At 44.2% G+C, this 22077-nt stretch overlaps 1 protein-coding gene across 6 annotated transcripts in view; it reads left to right on the top strand.

The window, feature by feature from the left end:
- nrcama (neuronal cell adhesion molecule a) overlaps window positions 1-22077 on the top strand; it is a 171780-nt gene that overhangs the window by 115886 nt on the left and 33817 nt on the right. For 3 of the 6 annotated variants that reach the window (XM_061961423.2, XM_061961422.2, XM_061961424.2), the window contains 11 exons: window positions 1405-1506; window positions 1584-1781; window positions 1860-1930; window positions 2008-2233; window positions 2318-2433; window positions 10159-10372; window positions 10443-10565; window positions 10669-10845; window positions 14881-14913; window positions 17032-17082; window positions 21886-22008. In XM_061961423.2, the coding sequence (XP_061817407.1) occupies window positions 1405-1506; window positions 1584-1781; window positions 1860-1930; window positions 2008-2233; window positions 2318-2433; window positions 10159-10372; window positions 10443-10565; window positions 10669-10845; window positions 14881-14913; window positions 17032-17082; window positions 21886-22008 (1434 nt within the window). The remainder of the gene's footprint in view (window positions 1-1404; window positions 1507-1583; window positions 1782-1859; window positions 1931-2007; window positions 2234-2317; window positions 2434-10158; window positions 10373-10442; window positions 10566-10668; window positions 10846-14880; window positions 14914-17031; window positions 17083-21885; window positions 22009-22077) is intronic. The other 3 variants (XM_061961427.2, XM_061961428.2, XM_061961426.2) reach the window with 1 other exon arrangement.

Below are 22077 nucleotides of genomic sequence, written 5' to 3'. Positions count from 1 at the left end.
TGTTCTTGTTGAATACTTTTCTTAGGCTGTTGCTTTTGGGAAAGTGTTTGTCAATCAGATTGAGGAATTTGTGTCCAATGTTCGTTGAGACGTTTTTGCTGTATGGGGGGTTGTACCAGATGATGTCGTTTCGTTTTCTGTTCTTTTTTGGCTGGTTTCCTGGCGTGGGTTCATAGGTGAGGGTGAAATTGTATCCGCTTTCATCAAGGGCTTTTTGGTACGGGGGGGTTGCTTGGTCAAATTCAGCTTTGCTAGATGACAGCATCGATAGCATTTTATTAATTCCGGTAGGTATTCTTTTCGTGGTGGTGGGTGGGTGGTTGCTGTCATGGTGCACGTATTGGAGTGTTGTGTTGGGTTTCGTGAATGGTTGGTAGCTGTTATTTCTCAGGTTGAAAGTGACGTCAAGGAAGTTGACGGTTTGCTTGTTGGCTTCAATCGTGATCCGTAGGCCGTTCTCTTTGAAAATTTGGCATATGCGCTTCTTGGTATTCTCGCTGCTCCTTGGCGAGGCGCGACACACTGCCAGTCCGTCATCACGGTAAATACCAAGGTTCAGATTGAGGCTGGCGAGCTGGGAGAGGAGGAAACTCCCAACGAGTTCACACGTTTCTGCTCCGTCAAAACTTCCCATAGTGACGTCAAATGTTGCATTGTTCTTTTTTTGCCATGGTGTACTGTTGTGGATGAGAATGGAGTTTTTTGCGTGGATGATGATGTTTCTTTCGTTGCCTGTGATTGAGTCGTAGTCTGAGGCGAAGTCTAGTGCTTGAGTCAGTAGGTCTTGCGTGATTTTTTTCCCACACATACATATATTGCGCTCTACTACGGTATCGAGCACTATTTTTTGGATAACCTTATTAAGACATATATATATATATATATATATATATATATATATATATATATATATATATATATATATATATATATACACACACACCCATATATGTACCGGTATATGTAATAATGTATATATATATATGTATATATATATATGTATATATATATATATATATATATATATATATATATATATATATATATATATATATATATATATATATATATGTATATATGTGTGTATCTATGTATGTATACAGAGAGATACACAGACAAAAAGAGATATTATACAAACTAATTTAAAACATATATGTAATATTTGTTATGCTTTACCATTTTAATTTTAGTTTAAAATAAAAACATGTATAAATATATAAAATATTTTAATATATAAAATATATTTCAAATATTTTTTAAACACTCAAATATTTTCTCTTAACACCTTTTAACTTATATAAACATTCCCTGAGTAAAAATAACAGTGGCCATCACGGTGAAGTACTTTAAACCCAACAAATGTTCCTTCTCACAGGGTTTCTAAAGAGTATCTTTTTTTTGCAGAGAAACCTGACCCAGCCACTGACCTGGAACTCACCGACCAGACTGAAAGGAGTGTTCAGCTCACTTGGATCCCAGGAGATGAACACAACAGCCCCACACAAAGTATACAAAAAACAGCTCAGTGTACTTGGTACATGAAACAGGAGATACATGTGTTCTGGCTTTTTCTTTGTCTTCAGAGTTTCTGATCCAATATGAGGATTTGCTGCACCAGCCAGGCGTCTGGGTCAACATGACGGAGGTCCCCGGTACGAGCACGACTGCACACCTCAACCTGTCACCTTTCATCTACTACTCCTTCCGTGTACTGGCCAAGAACCAGGTTGGCTACAGCCAACCCAGCCAGGCGTCACGCCAATACCGAACCAACCCTGCTGGTAACGCCTCATAAATAAACCAAAAAAAACGGAGACATTTAAAAGCAAAAGAGTTAGTAAAGTTATTCCATGTTGCAGCCCCTGATGACAATCCATCAGACGTTCATGGCGAGGGAACAGAACCTGGCAACCTTGTCATCTCCTGGAGAGTAAGCAAGTGAACCTACCCTCCCCGTAACTACTTGTTTTTAGCAATATATTGATGTCCAATCAAATCTTTTCCAAGTCGCTAACAGGATTTCAGTCTAACGGCCCTGGTCTGGAGTACAAAGTCCTATGGAGGCAGAAGGATGTTGATCAAGAGTGGTCTTCCACAACAGTGGCCAACGTCACACAGGTGGTCGTGACCGGAACTCCTATCTTTGCACCCTACGAGATCAAGGTCCAATCTCTGAACGACTACGGCAGCGGGCCGGAAGCTGAAGTAATCATCGGGTACTCTGGGGAAGATTGTAAGTGAGCTTTTTTTCTCAACTCTCACACGATTTGTTAAATCAGTCTGTGCTAACTGCCAACTTTTTGGTTTTCCCGGGCAGTGCCTACATCTGCGCCTGACGGCGTTCTGGTCATGGTTCACAACAGCACCCTGGCAGAAGTGCACTGGGAGCCGGTGTCCGCTCACTCAATCAGGGGGAAACTGAAGGGATACAAGGTAACAAAATGAGAGGCCTTGAGTGGTTGAAGGTTGGTGCTCACATGCTCTCATGCTGTTTGTTGTTGTGCCAAAGATGATTCACGTCGACTGTCACACACAACCCTGACACTTGAACATAGCTCGCTAATAGATTGAGCTTAGCACCGCAATGTGGTTACGCAATGATGGCTTGTCTCAGGGTCACAGCGAACTGATGATAAAGTCGGCTGACAGGTATTTTACTGTCAAAATATTAGACTTGATGGATGAGATCCGCCCGGAGTTCCTTAAGGCTCTGGATGTTGTGGGGATGTCTTGGTTGACAAGACTCTGCAACATCGCGTGGACATCGGGGGCGGTACCTCTGGATTGGCAGACCGGGGTGGTGGTTCCTCTCTTTAAGAAGGGGAACCGGAGGGTGTGTTCCAACTATCGTGGGATCACACTCCTCAGCCTTCCCGGTAAGGTCTATTCAGGTGTACTGGAGAGGAGGCTACGCCGGATAGTCGAACCTCGGATTCAGGAGGAACAGTGTGGTTTTCGTCCTGGTCGTGGAACTGTAGACCAGCTCTATACTCTCGGCAGGGTCCTTGAGGGTGCATGGGAGTTTGCCCAACCAGTCTACATGTGCTTTGTGGACTTGGAGAAGGCATTCGACCGTGTACCCCGGGAAGTCCTGTGGGGAGTGCTCAGAGAGTATGGGGTAACGGACTGTCTTATTGTGGCAGTCCGCTCCCTGTATGATCAGTGTCAGAGCTTGGTCCGCATTGCCGGCAGTAAGTCGGACACGTTTCCAGTGAGGGTTGGACTCCGCCAAGGCTGCCCTTTGTCACCGATTCTGTTCATAACCTTTATGGACAGAATTTCTAGGCGCAGTCAGGGCGTTGAGGGGATCTGGTTTGGTGGCTGCAGGATTAGGTCTCTGCTATTTGCAGATGATGTGGTCCTGATGGCTTCCTGCGGCCAGGATCTTCAGCTCTCACTGGATCGGTTCGCAGCCGAGTGTGAAGCGACTGGGATGAGAATCAGCACCTCCAAGTCCGAGTCCATGGTTCTCTCCCTTAAAAGGGTAGAGTGCCATCTCCGGGTTAGGGAGGAGATCTTGCCCCAAGTAGAGGAGTTCAAGTACCTCGGAGTCTTGTTCACGAGTGGGGGAAGAGTGGATCGTGAGATCGACAGGCGGATCGGTGCGGCGTCTTCAGTAATGCGGACGCTGTATCGATCCGTTGTGGTGAAGAAGGAGCTGAGCCGGAAGGCAAAGCTCTGAATTTACCGGTCGATCTACGTTCCCATCCTCACCTATGGTCATGAGCTTTGGGTTATGACCGAAAGGACAAGATCACGGGTACAAGCGGCCGAAATGAGTTTCCTCCGCCGGGTGGCGGGGCTCTCCCTTAGAGATAGGGTGAGAAGCTCTGCCATCCGGGGGGAGCTCAAAGTAAAGCCGCTGCTCCTCCACATGGAGAGGAGCCAGATGAGGTGGTTCGGGCATCTGGTCAGGATGCCACCTGAACGCCTCCCTCGGGAGGTGTTTCGGGCACGTCCGACCGGTAGGAGGCCACGGGGAAGACCCAGGACACGCTGGGAAGACTATCTCTCCCGGCTGGCCTGGGAACGCCTCGGGATCCCCCGGGAGGAGCTGGACTAAGTGGCTGGCGAGAGGGAAGTCTGGGTTTCCCTGCTTAGGCTGCTGCCCCCGCGACCCGACCTCGGATAAGCGGAAGAAGATGGATGGATGGATGGATGGATATTAGACTTGAAACCTATAACGGTTCCCTGGAGTAACTTAACATTTTTTTTAATCAGCCAGCAGCACATTCTAAACTCATAAGAAAACAAAAATAAAACAGCAAAAACATAAAAAATATATATATTAGGGATGTCCGATAATGGCTTTTTGCCAATATCCGATATTCCAATATTGTCCAACTCTTTAATTACCGATACCGATATCAACCGATATATACAGTCGTGGAATTAACACATTATTATGCCTAATTTGGACAACCAGGTATGGTGAAGATAAGGTACTTTTAAAATTTTTTTTATAAAATAAGATAAATAAAATAAAAACATTTTCTTGAATAAAAAAGAAAGTAAAACAATATAAAAACAGTTACATAGAAACTAGTAATTAATGAAAATTAGTAAAATTATCTGTTAAAGGTTAGTACTATTAGTGGACCAGCAGCACGCACAATCATGTGTGCTTACTAGAGATGCGCGGTTTGCGGACACAACCGCGGAGTCCGCGGGTCGGGTGGTTGAAATAAAAAAAAATTAGATTTTAAATAGATTCAGGCGGGTGGCAGTTAAACCAATTGGTAAATATATATACATAGTTAAATGTTGTTACCCACATACGAAAAACGAGCAGGCACCTGCAGCATATGCCACAACAGAAGAAAAAAAAAGAAAAGAGATGGACACTTTTACGGAGCGGAGAAGGGACGCCTCGCCGGGGTCCGGGACCGAGGCCCCTTCCCCCGAGAGGGCCCCACCGGGAGCCGTAGCTGAGGTGATCCGCGAGAAGGGTCCGACGCACGTCCAGGGTCACCACCGCGCCCACCGCACCGACACCCCGCCTCGTCCGTCTTCGCCGCGGCCGGCGTCACGCGCAGCAGGTAAGCAGCTTACCTGCCCGCCACCCCCGTTGCCGGGGGCGCGTAACAGGGGTCACTCCGCGCGCAGTGCGCTCACGAAAGGGGTGGGGCTCACCCTGGTGAGCCGAGTGGGCCACTTTTGGTAAGCAGAACTGGCGCTGCGGGATGAACCGAACGCCGGGTTAAGGCGCTCGATGCCGACGCTCATCAGACCCCAGAAAAGGTGTTGGTTGATATAGACAGCAGGACGGTGGCCATGGAAGTCGGAACCCGCTAAGGAGTGTGTAACAACCCACCTGCCGAATCAACTAGCCCTGAAAATGGATGGCGCTGGAGCGTCGGGCCCATACCCGGCCGTCGCCGGCAGCGAGAGCCGCGAGGGCTAGGCCGCGACGAGTAGGATGGCCGCCGCGGTGCGCGCTGAAGCCTCGGGCGCGAGCCTGGGTGGAGCCGCCGCGGGTGCGAGGGACATCGCACCTCCACGCGGCTCCCAGATGATTGCGCACTGGTGTGCGTCTGGGCCGTGACAGCGTGGCACGCATTGAATGTCTCTGCAGCATTGGATCAGTCTCCTTTCTTTAACAGGCAAAAGCTTTATAACCTCACTAATGCCTTGCATCGTCTATATTAGATATATAACAACGGGCGGGTGCGGGCGGGTGCGGTTTTGATTAAATGTTAGTTCGGGTGGATGCGGATGGTTGACGACTTTTGTGATGCGGTTGCGGATGAAATAATTGCCTATCCGCGCATCTCTAGTGCTTACGGACTGTATCCCTTGCAGACTGTATTGATATATATTGATATATAATGTAGGAACCAGAATATTAATAACAGAAAGAAACAACCCTTTTGTGTGAATGAGGGTAAATGGGGGAGGAATGTTTTTTGGGTTGGTGCACTAATTGTAAGTGTATCTTGTGTTTTTTATGTTGATTTAATAAAAAAAAAACCAAAAAAAAAACCGATGCCGATAAAAAAAAAAAAAACGATTCCGATAATTTCCGATATTACATTTTAACGCATTTATCTGCCGGTATATGATATTGTGAGAAAAAGGTTTGATTGGTAATAAACACAGCCTTAATAATAATAATAATGCGCTTCGTCACCTGTAACATGTTTTTCTTTAAATATATATACAGTGGTACCTCAAGAGCCCCGGCTTACGAGTTTTTCAGGATACAAGCTATCTCTCGTATACATACAGAAATGTTCATATTTGCTTACATGTCCCTTGGTAAGTTTCACTGCAATAAGGCGCTTTTGGTAGCCATCCACAAGCTTCTGCTTGAATTGTTTTGACCACTCCTCTTGACGAAATTGGTGCAGTTCAGATAAATTTGTTGGTTTTCTGACACGGACTTGTTTCTTCAGCATTGTCCACACATTTAAGTCAGGACTTTGGGAAGGCCATTCTAAAACCTAAATTCTAGCCTGATTTAGCCATTTCTTTACCACTTTTGACGTGCGTTTGGGGTCATTGTCCTGTTGGAACACCCAACTGCGCCCAAGACCCAACCTCCGGGTTGATGATTTTCGGTTGTCCTGAAGAATTTGGAGGTAATCTTCCTTATTCATTGTCCCATTTACTGCAGGGCCACAACACTAATTCACAACTCCTCCAACACGAACATTATTGTTTTTGCACTTTTTGGCTTCTTATTAAATAACTTTTGCAACCTATTTTCATGGGCTTTCCTCTTTGTGATGTTAAGTTCCTGTTATGCGCTGTTATACAGTATATGCCTTGAGCTCTTATTTTGAAGGCGCTAAAAGCGGAAGTGATGACACGTTGCGGAGGTTTTTGGAAGAAGGTAAATAAAGTGGTCCCCGTGTAAACTGGAGCCTCCGTGTTTGTTATTTTGTAGTTTCATACAGTATAGGCCACATTTATAAACCCTTGGTTACACTTTTTTAAATAGATTCAATCTTGCACGTGGAAAGTTTAAGTGAGGTCTTTAGTTGCGGCGCATGGATCTAATTTATAAGTAAAGGTAAGACCATAATAACGTTTTTTTTAATTAAATGTGCTTTTTTGTGTGCTACAGTTTGTATGTGTAAAGTTAAAGTTAAGTTAAAGTAGCAATGATTGTCACACACACACTAGGTGTAATGAAATGTGTCCTCTGCATTTGATCCAACCCCTTGTTCACCCCCTGGGAGGTGAGGGGAGCAGTGGGCAGCAGCGGCGCCGCGCCCGGGAATAATTTTTGGTGATTTAACCCCCAATTCCAAGCCTTGATGCTGAGTGCCAAGCAGGGAAGAATGCTGGTATGAGCTTTTAAACATAACCCGTTAACTGCTGCCAATCAAATGGTGAATAAGATAATCTTTAGGGTTCATATGTTTGTAAATCTGACTGATGAGTGAGGCACTGAAGTCAGTGCCTCACCAGCCATCAACCTCACCGCACGTCACTGATATATATTAATAAGTAACATGTTATCACATCGCGACTTGTCCAGAGTGTACCCCGCCTTCCGCCCGATTGTAGCTGAGATAGGCTCCAGCGCCCCCCGCGACCCCGATGAGAATAAGTGGTAGAAAATGGATGGATGGATGGATGTTATCATATCCAAATAGGTTTTTTTTTGCCTGTTTACAAAAGTAAAACTATTCAAAAGGTCTGATTTTTCAGTACTGTGCCATCTTTTCTGTATGGTTAAGTTCTAAACCCACATACAGTATATTTTTGAATCAATCAATCAATCAATCAATGTTTATTTATATAGCCCTAAATCACAAGTGTCTCAAAGGGCTGCACAAGCCACAACGACATCCTCGGTACAGAGCCCACATAAGGGCGAGGAAAAACTCACCCCAGTGGGACGTCGATGTGATTGACTATGAGAAACCTTGGAGAGGACCGCATATGTGGGTAACCCCCCCCCCCCTCTAGGGGAGACCGAATGCAATGGATGTCGAGTGGGTCTGACATAATATTGTGAGAGTCCAGTCCATAGTGGATCCAACATAATAGTAAGAGTCCAGTCCACAGTGGGGTCAGCAGGAAACCATCCCGAGCGGAGACGGGTCAGCAGCGCAGAGATGTTCCCAACCGATACACAGGCGAGCGGTCCACCCCGGGTCCCAACCCCGGACAGCCAGCACCCCATCCATGGCCACCGGACCTGTGTGTCTCCCCCCCACAAGGGATAGGGGCAGTGCCGGCCCAAGCCTCCATGGGGCCCTAAGCAAAATTTGATTTTGGGGCCCTCTATTTCTGCCAATAATATATAAATAATATATAAACTCATTGCGGCTCTGGCAGTGTTGTTTACATTATCCTATTGTCAGCCTGGCATGTCTTTACAAATGACATGTCATTTATAAAGATATGGGGGTGGCCCAGTTAAGAACATAAATAATACCAATGAATGAAGGAATGATGTCCAGAGTGCCACATATGGTTCCTAATCTTAAAATGTAGAAAACATTCAGCTACAAGAGTGGCCTGGGGTTGAACAGTCCAAGTGATAAAGCTTTGTATTTACAGTAAAAGTGTCATCTTGTCTCATCAGTCTTGTACATATTAGTCTTTAATTACTAGTTTACATTTTTAGTTAATTGTTCATATTTAATGTTTACTTTGTACAAAGAGAGCGCAGTCTACTGACGTTAAATTCCATGTGTGTTAAACATAACTGGACAATAAAGCTGATTCTGATTCACTTTATTATTTTTGGTAACAAAAACCTGAAACAGCAATGTGCAAAAATGTTGACCTAAAATTGTGTTTTTGTACAATAATATATCTTTGATCATTTAGAAATCATCAGTCAGACTCGTACATGCAAAAAATAAAAAATAATAATTTTTTGTTAATTGCTTTTGGGGGCCCCCTGGTGGCCGCGGGGCCCTAAGCAAGCGCTTAGTACGCTTATGCCTTGGGCCGGCTCTGGATAGGGGGGAGCAGAGGAGAAAAGAAAAGAAACGGCAGATCAACTGGTCTAAAAAAAGGGGGTCTATTTAAAGGCTAGAGTATACAAATGAGTTTTAAGATGGGACTTAAATGCTTCTACTGAGGTAGCATCTCTAATTGTTACCGGGAGGGCATTCCATAGTACTGGAGCCCCAATAGAAAACGCTCTATAGCCCGCAGACTTCTTTTGGGCTCTGGGAATCACTAATAAGCCGGAGTTCTTTGAACGCAGATTTCTTGCCGGGACATATGGTACAATGCAATCGGCAAGATAGGACGGAGCTAGACCGTGTAGTATTTTATACGTAAGTAGTAAAACCTTAAAGTCACATCTTAAGTGCACAGGAAGCCAGTGCAGGTGAGCCAGTATAGGCGTAATATCATCAAACTTTCTTGTTCTTGTCAAAAGTCTAGCAGCCGCATTTTGTACCAATTGTAGTCTTTTAATGCTAGACATAGGGAGACCTGAAAATAATACGTTACAGTAGTCGAGACGAGACGTAACGAACGCATGAATAATGATCTCAGCGTCGCTAGTGGATAAAATAGAACGAATTTTAGCGATATTACGGAGATGAAAGAAGGCCGTTTTAGTAACACTCTTAATGTGTGACTCAAAGGAGAGAGTTGGGTGGAAGATAATACCCAGATTCTTTACTGATTCGCCTTGTGTAATTGTTTGGTTGTCAAATGTTAAGGTGGTATTTTTAAATAAATGTCTCTGTTTAGCAGGACCGATAATCAGCATTTCCGTTTTCTTGGCGTTGAGTTGCAAGAAGTTAGCGGACATCCATTGTTTAATTTCATTAAGACACGCCTCCAGCTGACTACAATCCGGCGTGTTGGTCAGCTTTAGGGGCATGTAGAGTTGGCTGTCATCAGCATAACAATGAAAGCTAACACCGTATTTGCGTATGATGTCGCCTAGCGGCAGCATGTAAATACTAAAGAGTGCAGGGCCAAGGACCGAACCCTGAGGAACTCCGCACGTTACCTTAACATAGTCCGAGGTCACATTATTATGGGAGACGCATTGCATCCTGTCAGTAAGATAAGAGTTAAACCACGACAAAGCTAAGTCTGACATACCAATACGTGTTTTGATACGCTCTAATAAAATATTATGATCGACGGTATCGAAAGCAGTGCTAAGATCAAGAAGCAGCAACATAGATGACGCTTGACGTCTAACGGTGCCTTCATGGTGTCTGGCAGGTATATTACCGGCGTGAGCGAGGCTTGCACAAGACCGAGGAGGAGGCAGATCAAGAATCTCAAGACCAGGTTGTGACCTTCAGCGGGAATAATACTGAGGGCTCTCTGCCGGGCCTCCAACCCTACAGCCTGTACAACCTCTTCATCAGAGTCCTGAATAGCAAAGGAGAAGGTCCTCCTAGTCCAGATAAGCAGTTTGAGACACCAGAGGGAGGTGTGTACACCCTCATTTAACATGGACCTTTTAGCTTTGTTTCAATTGTCTGAAAGTTGTTGTGCTTCAGTTCCAGGCCCTCCTTCCTTTCTCAATGTCTTGAACCCCAGTTTGGACTCTCTCACTCTGGAATGGGGCCCGCCGCTAAACAACAATGGACGCCTTATTGGATACTCTCTCAAATACCAGCCAGGTACCAGCACCCTCCTCACGGCATCCATATTTGTCGTTTTTTTTACATAAAAGAAACATATCAAACTCTATAAATGTGTCTTGTTTGTCACGTTGTCGCCCAGTCAACAACACCGTTGAAATGGGGCCGGTCAAGATGATGGAATTTCCGGTCAACGAGACGACCGTGACTCTGGACAACCTGAACTCTAGCGTGCTGTACAAGTTTGACTTAAGTGCAAAGACGATCAAAGGAGCCGGGGCCAGCACCACAAGAGAGGCGTCCACCGTCATGGAAACAAGTGAGTGAACTTTACAGGAAAATGGAGGGCGAGGGGAGTAGCATGAAGCATACCTGCCAACTACTCCGGTTTTCCCCTAATTAGTACGGTTTTCATCAACCTATTCCGGGTTACGGTTGCAGTGATAAAAAATACGTCCATCCATCTTCTTCCGCTTATCCGAGGTCGGGTCGCGGGGGCAGCAGCCTAAGCAGGGAAGCCCAGACTTCCCTCTCCCCAGCCACTTCGTCCAGCTCTTCCTGTGGGACCCCGAGGCGTTCCCAGGCCAGCCGGGAGACATAGTCTTCCCAACGTGTCCTGGGTCTTCCCCGCGGCCTCCTACCGGTCGGACGTGCCCTAAACACCTCCCTAGGGAGGCGTTCGGGTGGCATCCTGACCAGATGCCCGAACCACCTCATCTGGCTCCTCTCCATGTGGAGGAGCAGCGGCTTTACTTTGAGCTCCCCCCGAATGACAGAGCTTCTCACCCTATCTCTAAGGGAGAGCCCCGCCACCCGGCGGAGGAAACTCATTTCGGCCGCTTGTACCCGTGATCTTGTCCTTTCGGTCATAACCCAAAGCTCATGACCATAGGTGAGGATGGGAACGTAGATCGACCGGTAAATTGAGAGCTTTGCCTTCCGGCTCTGCTCCTTCTTCACCACAACGGATCGATACAGCGTCCGTATTACTGAAGACGCCGCACCGATCCGCCTGTCGATCTCACGATCCACTCTTCCCTCACTCGTGAACAAGACTCCGAGGTACTTGAACTCCTCCACTTGGGGCAAGATCTCCTCCCCAACCCGGAGATGGCACTCCACCCTTTTCCGGGCGAGAACCATGGACTCGGACTTGGAGGTGCTGATTCTCATCCCAGTCGCTTCACACTCGGCTGCGAACCGATCCAGTGAGAGCTGAAGATCCTGGCCAGATGAAGCCATCAGGACCACATCATCTGCAAAAAGCAGAGACCTAATCCTGCAGCCACCAAACCATATCCCCTCAACGCCTTGACTGCGCCTAGAAATTCTGTCCATAAAAGTTATGAACAGAATCGGTGACAAAGGGCAGCCTTGGTGGAGTCCAACCCTCACCGGAAACGTGTCCGACTTACTGCCGGCAATGCGGACCAAGCTCTGACACTGATCATACAGGGAGCGGACTGCCACAATCAGACAGTCCGATACCCCATACTCTCTGAGAACTCCCCACAGGACTTCCCGAGGGACACGGTCGAATGCCTTCTCCAAGTCCACAAAACACATGTAGACTGGTTGGGCAAACTCCCATGCACCCTCAAGGACCCTGCCGAGAGTATAGAGCTGGTCCACAGTTCCACGACCAGGACGAAAACCACACTGTTCCTCCTGAATCCGAGGTTCGACTATCCGGCGTAGCCTCCTCTCCAGTACACCTGAATAGACCTTACCGGGAAGGCTGAGGAGTGTGATCCCACGATAGTTAGAACACACCCTCCGGTTCCCCTTCTTAAAGAGAGGAACCACCACCCCGGTCTGCCAATCCAGAGGTACCGCCCCCGATGTCCACGCGATGTTGCAGAGTCTTGTCAACCAAGACAGCCCCACAGCATCCAGAGCCTTAAGGAACTCCGGGCGGGTCTCATCCACCCCCGGGGCCTTGCCACCGAGGAGCTTTTTAACTACCTCAGCAACCTCAGCCCCAGAAATAGAAGAGCCCACCACGGTTTTTCATTAATTAAAAAAAAATATTAAAAAAAAAGTTTTATTCACGAAATCGTGTAACAACAATGACAATCGACACTGCTTCCTGTAACTTCCTATCGAGCCATTCCGAATGCCATGTGCGAGGCTATTTATAGCACCGCTGCCAAGCACGAGGCACCAGTTGCCATTGTTTCCAAACGAGCGAACGATCATGGAATCAGCCGGAGAAAAATCGCAAACGAGTCTTAAACCGAAAAGAAAACTGCAGTCATTCCGTGAAGAATATTCAAAAGCCTATCCGGGAATAATTATCCGTTCCAAAAAGGGTGAAAACTACGCGAATTGCACCTTGTGCAGACAAGATTTTTCGATCGGACACGGAGGAATTAGCGATGTAAAAGACCACGTTGGGACAAAAAAACACAAGTCTAATGCCGTTGCTAGCGATACAAGTGGAAAACTTTGGATTTTAGCCACAAAAAGGTAATGACACCAATGTTATCTATTGGAATTGTTTAGTACTGTTATACTGTTAAAAGTGTTTATACTATTTATGCTTTCAAGTCCAAGTTGAAGAAATCTTGTTAAATGTTGACAGCATAACTACCAAAATACAGAAGTATGTCCTTAATATTTTTGCAGTGCTATTTCTGTTGAAAAGTTCAAATGATTACCGTATTTTCCGCACCATAAGGCGCCCTGGGTTATAAGCCGCGCCTTCAATGAACGGCATATTTCAAAACTTTGTCCACCTATAAGCCGCCCCGTGTTGTAAGCCGCATCTAACTGCGCTAAAGGAATGTCAAAAAAACAGTCAGATAGGTCAGTCAAACTTTAATAATATATTAAAAACCAGCGTTCTAACAACTCTGTTCACTCCCAAAATGTACGCAAATGTGCAATCACAAACATACGTATATCAACATGGACAGAGCTGCGTGAAAAAAGCCACCCGGCCTCTTCGCGTAAACTTAAACTTACCTTAACCACTCGCTCATCTTTTCTTCATCCATCCCTTCGAGTTAGCTTTTATGATGACGCCGGCTGGAAAGGTCTCTTTTGGCAAGGTCTTCCTTTTGAATATCACCATGGGTGGAAGTTTCTGGCCATTAGCATGGCAAGCTAGAACCACAGTGAAGGATGACTTCTCATTCCCTGTGGTGCGAATATTCACCGTACGTGCTCCCGTTGTATCCACAGTGCGGTTCACAGGAATATCAGTTGCTGTGAAATAGTAATCCGTGTGCGGATGGAGAGATTGCGTCTTTTCATGAACCGGATACCTGTCGCTTAGTAGGAGCCATTTTGTGGTCTTTACAGATGTAAACACACAAAGGAAATGAAACGTACGGTGATATCCGCGCGCTTTTTCTTCTTCTACGCGGGCGGGTGGTTGCTTACAGTAGAAGAAGAAGCGCTTCCTGTTCTATGGGGGCGGTTGCTTGCGTAGAAGAAGAAGCGCTTCCTGTTCTACCGGGAAAAAAGATGGCGGCTGTTTACCGAAGTTGCGAGACCGAAACTTTATGAAAATGAATCTTAATATTTATCCATATATAAAGCGCACCGGGTTATAAGGCGCACTGTCAGCTTTTGAGAAAATTTGTGGTTTTTAGGTGCGCCTTATAGTGCGGAAAATACGGTACATTAGAGATGTGATGTGCCACTTTTCAAGTGTCTGATGGCTTCAATTAATTTTCATATTTTGAATTCTTTTGAAAGGCTTACAAAAAAACGACATTTGAATTGTAATTCCATGCTATTGACAGGACTATTAATTTTAATGAAGTTAGCTTACCATGTTTACAGTATGATAATTGTGATAGAAATGTGAATTTTAGGCACAGAATATTTTTTACAATTGAACAAGGCAGTAGATTATACAAGCTTGGACAGAAAGTTAATAATGACACCAATTTTTTTTTTTTAATGGAATTGTTTAGTACTGTTTTACCATTTGTTTACTGTAAAAAGTGTTTATACTTTCAATGAACAAATTGAAGTCTTGTGAAAGGTTGACAGGATAACTGGCATTAACTGTCAAAATCATTTCAAACTATTGAAGTTAGCTTACAGAATAAACATGTCAATCAACCCATATGATTTTTGCTGTAATATTTTTGTTTTGAAAAGTCACTGTGACTGATAGAAAAGTGATGGTTTTAGCAACATTTTAACCTGTCTGAATGCTAATAATCATTTTGCGTCGGGGGGCGAACCTGAACCCCCCACCAGGACTTTGTCCTGGACCTACCGTGGACCCTGGCTACTAGGTTTTTCTGATTTCAAAAGTTGGCAGGTATGCATGAGGTCCGACCACACTCACCTTCTTTGTCGCCACTATCCGTCTCTTTTTGCTTTTTCTCTGAAGCTCATACTGGTCCCACTATAGAGGCGGGTAAAGGTAACCAGTGAAACACTCCTTTTTTTATTATCCCTGCATGTTTTAGGGGTAAACTTAAGCTTATGTTAGCGATAATTAAGTAGGATCTTGATTGAAAAGTAATGTTCTGTCCCTCTAACCCAAACTGCTTTAATTTGATGGCAAATTAATAGCATGTCAGCCGTTTTTGTGCAGTTGCATGCTGTAAAATACTCCCAGACGTCCAATGCATGAATGTGCACTAATTATTAGACATTGCTTATTGTTAAGCTTTGGATAGAGCAGACTGTTGTTTAAAGCAACAGAACTAAGGGCCTCATGTATTAAGAATTGTGTGGATTTCCTACGAAAAAATGGTCCACGCTCAAATCCAGAAAACGTCGTATACACAAAAAGTTTCGGATGTCATAAACTGTGCGCACACATTAATCCAAGCACATTTACTCCGTTACATCTACTTGAGTAACTTTTGGGATAAATTGTACTTCTAAGAGTAGTTTTAATGCAACATACTTTTACTTAAGTATATTTATAGAGAAGGAACGCTACTTTTACTCCGCTACTTTTATCTACATTCAGCTCGCTACTCGCTACTAATTTTTATCGATCTGTTAATGCACGCTTTGTTTGTTTTGGTCTGTCAGACAGACCTTCAAAGTGCCCGCCTTACTGGTGACGTTTCACTTCGTTCCACCAATCAGATGCAGTCACTGGTGACGTTGGACCAATCAAACAAAGCCAGGCGGTCACATGACCTGACTTAAACAAGTTGAAAAACTTATTGGGGTGTTACCATTTAGTGGTCAATTGTACGGAATATGTACTGTACTGTGCAATCTACTAATAAAAGTTCCAATCAATCAATCAAAAGTGTGAAGGAAAAAAGACCCTTTTTTATTTCAACCGTACATCCCGTCAAAAGCCTAAAGACTGACTGCACAGTTCCTGTCTTCACAATAAAAGTGCCGCTCCATCGCGCTTGCGCTTTCAAAACAAGAGTCTCCGAAAGCCAGCGCAAACAAGCTAGCAAGCTACGGAGTCTGCCGCCAATGTATTTCTTTTAAAGTGTATAAAAAACGAACATGGAAGCTGGACAAATAAGATGCCAAAAACCAACCACTTTCATGTGGTATTAGACAGAAAGGAGGAACTTTTTTTCTCCTCCATTTGAAAATGTGGACGTTATCATCACTACTGTCTGATTACAATCAATGCAAGTCATCAGAATCAGGTAATACACCAACTTATATTCTTGTCTTCATGAAAGAAAGGAATCTATATGTGTTAAACATGCATGTATATTCATTAAAACACCTTTAACATGTAAACAAAAACGGCAAAATAAATAAATATAAATTATATACTGTATATATATATATATATATATATATATGTATATATATACATGTGTGTATATATATATATATATATATATATATATATATATATATACACACACATATATATATATATATATATATATATATATATATATATATATATATATATATATATATATATATATATATATGTGTGTGTGTGTGTGTGTATATATATGTATATATATATATATATATATAATATATATATATATATATATATATATATATATATATATGATATGTGTGTGTATGTTACTCATCAGTTACTCAGTACTTGAGTAGTTTTTTCACAACATACTTTTTACTTTTACTCAAGTAAATATTTGGGTGACTACTCCTTACTTTTACTTGAGTAATAAATCTCTAAAGTAACAGTACTCTTACTTGAGTACAATTTCTGGCTACTATACCCACCTCTGCCATTTAGTAGCCAATTGTAGGGAATATGTACTGCACTGTGCAATCTACTAATAAAAGTCTCAATCAATCAATCAAAAACCCGGATAGTAGTTGGTGCAAACGCTGGGGGGGTAACTTATTTACCAGGGTAAATTGGAAAGTTCCTGTAAAAAGAGTGTTATGAGTAAAAAGCATACCACAAAAGGACCCCGGGCCACACTTTAAACACCCCTGCACTACATGCATGAATTCAACTCTACTGGGGGTCAAATATTGTGCACGCTGTTGTTGGACGCGACTAAATCAGGCGCTAAGCATGTCGGCGGTGTAACTTTCTCTGTGTGTCTCACTCTTTCAGGCCCCACAGAAGCGACTACTCCCGTCACTCAGTCTCCCACACTTCACAAGGGTACACTGCATTCTCTGTGTCACACTTTTGCTGCCAATCAGTTTGGAAAACACAGGTTTAAGTAGACCATGTACAAACCCCAAAACCAGTGAAGTTGGCACATTGTGTCATTCTTAAATAAAAACAGAATACAAGGATTTGCAAATCCTTTTCAACTTAAATTCAATTGAATAGACTGCAAAGACAAGATATTTCATGTTCAAACTGAGAAACTTGTTTGCAAATTATCATTAACTTAGAATTTAATGGCAGCAACACATTGCAAAAAAGTTGGCACAGGGGCATTTTTACCACTGTGTTACATGGCCTTTCCTTTTAACAACACTCAGTAAAGGTTTGGGAACTGAGGAGACACATTTTTGAAGCTTCTCAGGTGGAATTCTTTCCCATTCTTGCTTGATGTACAGCTTAAGTTGTTCAACAGTCCGGGGGTCTCCCTTCTGCTATTTTAGGCTTCATAATGCGCCACACATTTTCAATGGGACTACAGGCAGGCCAGTCTAGTACCCACACTCTTTTACTATGAAGCCACGTGGCTTGGCATTGTCTTGCTGAAATAAGCAGGGGCGTCCACGGTAACGTTGCTTGGATGGCAACATATGTTGCTCCAAAACCTGTATGTACCTTTCAGCATTGATGGTGCCTTCACAGATGTGTAAGTTACCCATGTCTTGGGCACTAATACACCCCCATACCATCACAGATGCTGGCTTTTCCACTTTGCGCCTATAACAATCCGGATGGTTCTTTTCCTCTTTGGTCCGGAGGACACGACGTCCACAGTGTCCAAAAAACAATTTGAAATGTGGACTCGTCAGACCACAGAACACTTTCCCACTTTGTATCAGTCCATCTTAGATGAGCTCAGGCCCAGCGAAGCCGACGGCGTTTCTGGGTGTTGTTGATAAACGGTTTTTCGCCTTGCATAGGAGAGTTTTAGCTTGCACTTACAGATGTAGCGACCAACTGTAGTTACTGACAGTGGGTTTCTGAAGTGTTCCTTAGCCCATGTGGTGATATCCTTTACACACTGATGTCGCGTAACGCCTGAGGGATCGAAGGTCACGGGCATTCAATGTTACGTGATTTCTCCAGATTCTCTAAACCTTTTGATGATATTACAGACCGTAGATGGTGAAATCCCGAAATTCTTTGCAATAGCTGGTTGAGAAAAGTTTTTCTTAAACTGTTCAACAATTTGCTCACGCATTTGTTGACAAAGTGGTGACCCTCGCCCCATCCTTGTTTGTGAATGACTGAGCATTTCATTGGAAGCTGCTTTTATACCCAATCATGGCACCCACCTGTTCCCAATTAGCCTGTCCACCTGTGGGATGTTCCAAATAAGTGTTTGATGAGCATTCCTCAACTTTCTCAGTCTTTTTTGCCACTTGTACCGGCTTTTTTGAAACATGTCGCAGGCATCATATTCCAAATGAGCTATTATTTGCAAAAAAATAACAAAGTTTTCCAGTTGGAACGTCAAGCATCTTGTCTTTGCAGTCTATTCAAATGAATATAGGTTTAAAGGATTTGCAAATCATTGTATTCTGTTTTTTATTTACCATTTACACAACATGCCAACTTCACTGGTTTTGGGGTTTGTATATTTTCGATTTATTAACAATCATCAATTACTAATTTCTACTGCTCCGCTACAATAATCAACATTAGGGATGTCCCGATCCGATATTTGGATCGAATCGGCTGCCGATATTTGCCAAAAATTGCGTATCGGCAAGGCATGGGAAAATGCCGATCCAGATCCAGTTTAAAAAAAAACAACTCCGGTCCGTGTTTTCCAACGCACCTATTTAAATAATACATTCCACTTTTCTGCTGCTCCCTAATTTCCGTTCCACATTTTCCAGCACACCTTCAACACATCCACAGGTCTGTGGATTCTCACGCAGTTGCTTTTAGCTGCTGGCATTACACTACAGGCTCTTCTCATTCTTTCCTGTGTCTCCCTCTCACAGACAGCGAGCGCACCTTCTTACACACGTCACATACTGTCACGTCATACGTCACATACAGGTAAAAGCCAGTAAATTAGAATATTTTGAAAAACTTGATTTATTTCAGTAATTGCATTCAAAAGGTGTAACTTGTACATTATATTTATTCATTGCACACAGACTGATGCATTCAAATGTTTATTTCATTTAATTTTGATGATTTGAAGTGGCAACAAATGAAAATCCAAAATTCCGTGTGTCACAAAATTAGAATATTGTGTAAGGGTTAAATTTTGAAGACACCTGGTGCCACAAAATAATCAGCTGATTAACTCAAAACACCTGCAAAGGGCTTTAAATGGTCTCTCAGTCCAGTTCTGAAGCCTACACAAACATGGGGAAGACTTCAGATTTGACAGCTGTCCAAAAGGCAACCATCGACACATTGCACAAGGAGGGAAAGACACAAAAGGTTATTGCTGAAGAGGCTGGCTGTTCTCAGAGCTCTGTGTCCAAACACATTAATGGAGAGGCAAAGGGAAGGAAAAACTGTGGTCAGAAAAAGTGTACAAGCGATAGGGATCACCGCGCCCTGGTCAAGATTGTGAAAAAAAAAACCATTCAAAAATGTGGGGGAGATTCAGAAGGAGTGGACAGCTGCTGGAGTCAGTGCTTCAAGATCCACCACCAAGAGACGCTTGAAAGACATGGGTTTCAACTGCCGCATACCTCGTGTCAAGCCACTGTTGACCAAGAAACAGCGCGAAAAGCGTCTCACCTGGGCTAAGGAAAAAAAGAGCTGGACTGCTGCTGAGTGGTCCAAAGTCATGTTTTCTGACGAAAGCAAATTTTGCATTTCCTTCGGAAATCGAGGTCCCAGAGTCTGGAGGAAGACAGGAGAGGCACAGGATCCACGTTGCCTGAAGTCTAGTGTAAAGTTTCCACCATCAGTGATGGTTTGGGGTGCCATGTCATCTGCTGGTGTCGGTCCACTCTGTTTCCTGAGATCCAGGGTCAACGCAGCCGTCTACCAGCAAGTTTTAGAGCACTTCATGCTTCCTGCTGCTGACCTGCTCTATGGAGATGGAGATTTCAAGTTCCAACAGGACTTGGCGCCTGCACACAGCGCAAAATCTACCCGTGCCTGGTTTACGGACCATGGTATTTCTGTTCTAGATTGGCCCGCCAACTCCCCTGACCTTAGCCCCATAGAAAATCTGTGGGGTATTGTGAAAAGGAAGATGCAGAATGCCAGACCCAAAAACGCAGAAGAGTTGAAGGCCACTATCAGAGCAACCTGGGCTCTCATAACACCTGAGCAGTGCCAGAAACTCATCGACTCCATGCCACGCCGCATTAACGCAGTAATTGAGGCAAAAGGAGCTCCAACCAAGTATTGAGTATTGTACATGCTCATATTTTTCATTTTCATACTTTTCAGTTGACCAACATTTCTAAAAATCCCTTTTTTGTATTAGCCTTAAGTAATATTCTAATTTTGTGACACACGGAATTTTGGATTTTCATTTGTTGCCACTTCAAATCATCAAAATGAAATGAAATAAACATTTGAATGCATCAGTCTGTGTGCAATGAATAAATATAATGTACAAGTTACACCTTTTGAATGCAATTACTGAAATAAATCAAGTTTTTCAAAATATTCTAATTTACTGGCTTTTACCTGTATATCGTGTATCGCAATATTAAAAAAAGGCCATATCGCCCAGCCCTAGTTTCAATGATGCCATTTCTGTTTGTCATGTATAATTTTGTCTATTTTGTGTTTATCCTTGAATAAACAGGTCAGTTTCTTGTTACCAACCATTGTGTATTATTCAAACTCCCCTAATTCAGCTGGCTAGTTGTTATCAAGAGTACTAAAACCCTTTTCAACATGATTCTGACAACTAAGTAGGCTAAATAACTTTAAACTTTAATACATGCTCGGATAGGCCAGTGATGAGAATCAGCACCTCCAAGTCCGAGTCCATGGTTCTCGCCCGGAAAAGGGTGGAGTGCCATCTCCGGGTTGGGGAGGAGATCTTGCCCCAAGTGGAGGAGTTCAAGTACCTCGGAGTCTTGTACACGAGTGGGGGAAGAGTGGATCGTGAGATGGACAGGCGGATCGGTGCGGCGTCTTCAGTAATGCGGACGCTGTAATGATCCGTTGTGGTGAAGAAGGAGCTGAGCCAGAAGGCAAAGCTCTCAATTTACCGGTCGATCTACGTTCCCATCCTCACCTATGGTCATGAGCTTTGGGTTATGACCAAAAGGACAAGATCACGGGTACAAGCGGCCGAAATGAGTTTCCTCCGCCGAGTGGCGGGGCTCTCCCTTAGAGATAGGGTGAGAGGTTCTGCCATCCGGGAGGAGCTCAAAGTAAAGCCGTTGCTCCTCCACATCGAGAGGAGCCAGATGAGGTGGTTCGGGCATCTGGTCAGGATGCCACCCGAACGCCTCCCTAGGGAGGTGTTTAGGGCACGTCCGACCGGTAGGAGGCCACGGGGAAGACCCAGAACACGTTGGGAAGACTATGTCTCCCGGCTGGCCTGGGAACGCCTCGGGGTCCCACAGGAAGAGCTGGACGAAGTGGCTGGGGAGAGGGAAGTCTGGGCTTCCCTGCTTAAGCTGCTGCCCCCGCGACCCGACCTCGGATAAGCGGAAGAAGATGGATGGATGGATGGATGGATGGATAGGCCAGTATCGGTCAGTATCGGTATCGGTCAGTATCGGTATCGGATCGGAAGTGCAAAAACCTGGATCGGGACATCCCTAATCAACATTGATATGACACTTTTCCACAAGCATTTTGGAACAAATGCTGTTTTTCTTATGTACTTAGCGCCCTCTGTAGGCCCCGTGTTTGGCACGTTTAACACTTCAGTGTCCGAGGAGGGTGCGGTGATCAGTTGGGAATACTTCGGACCCCATAAGAACGTTTATGTGGAATACACGGTGGAAAACAGTAAGGCTTTGCTTGGTTTCTGCAGCATGTGGTGTCCATGTAATCTGCACAGGTGGTAAACAATCTCTC

The sequence above is a fragment of the Nerophis lumbriciformis genome, linkage group LG05, assembly GCF_033978685.3.
Source record: "Nerophis lumbriciformis linkage group LG05, RoL_Nlum_v2.1, whole genome shotgun sequence".
Taxonomy (NCBI): Eukaryota; Metazoa; Chordata; class Actinopteri; order Syngnathiformes; family Syngnathidae; genus Nerophis; species Nerophis lumbriciformis.
This window is presented reverse-complemented; position numbering and strand designations above follow the sequence as displayed.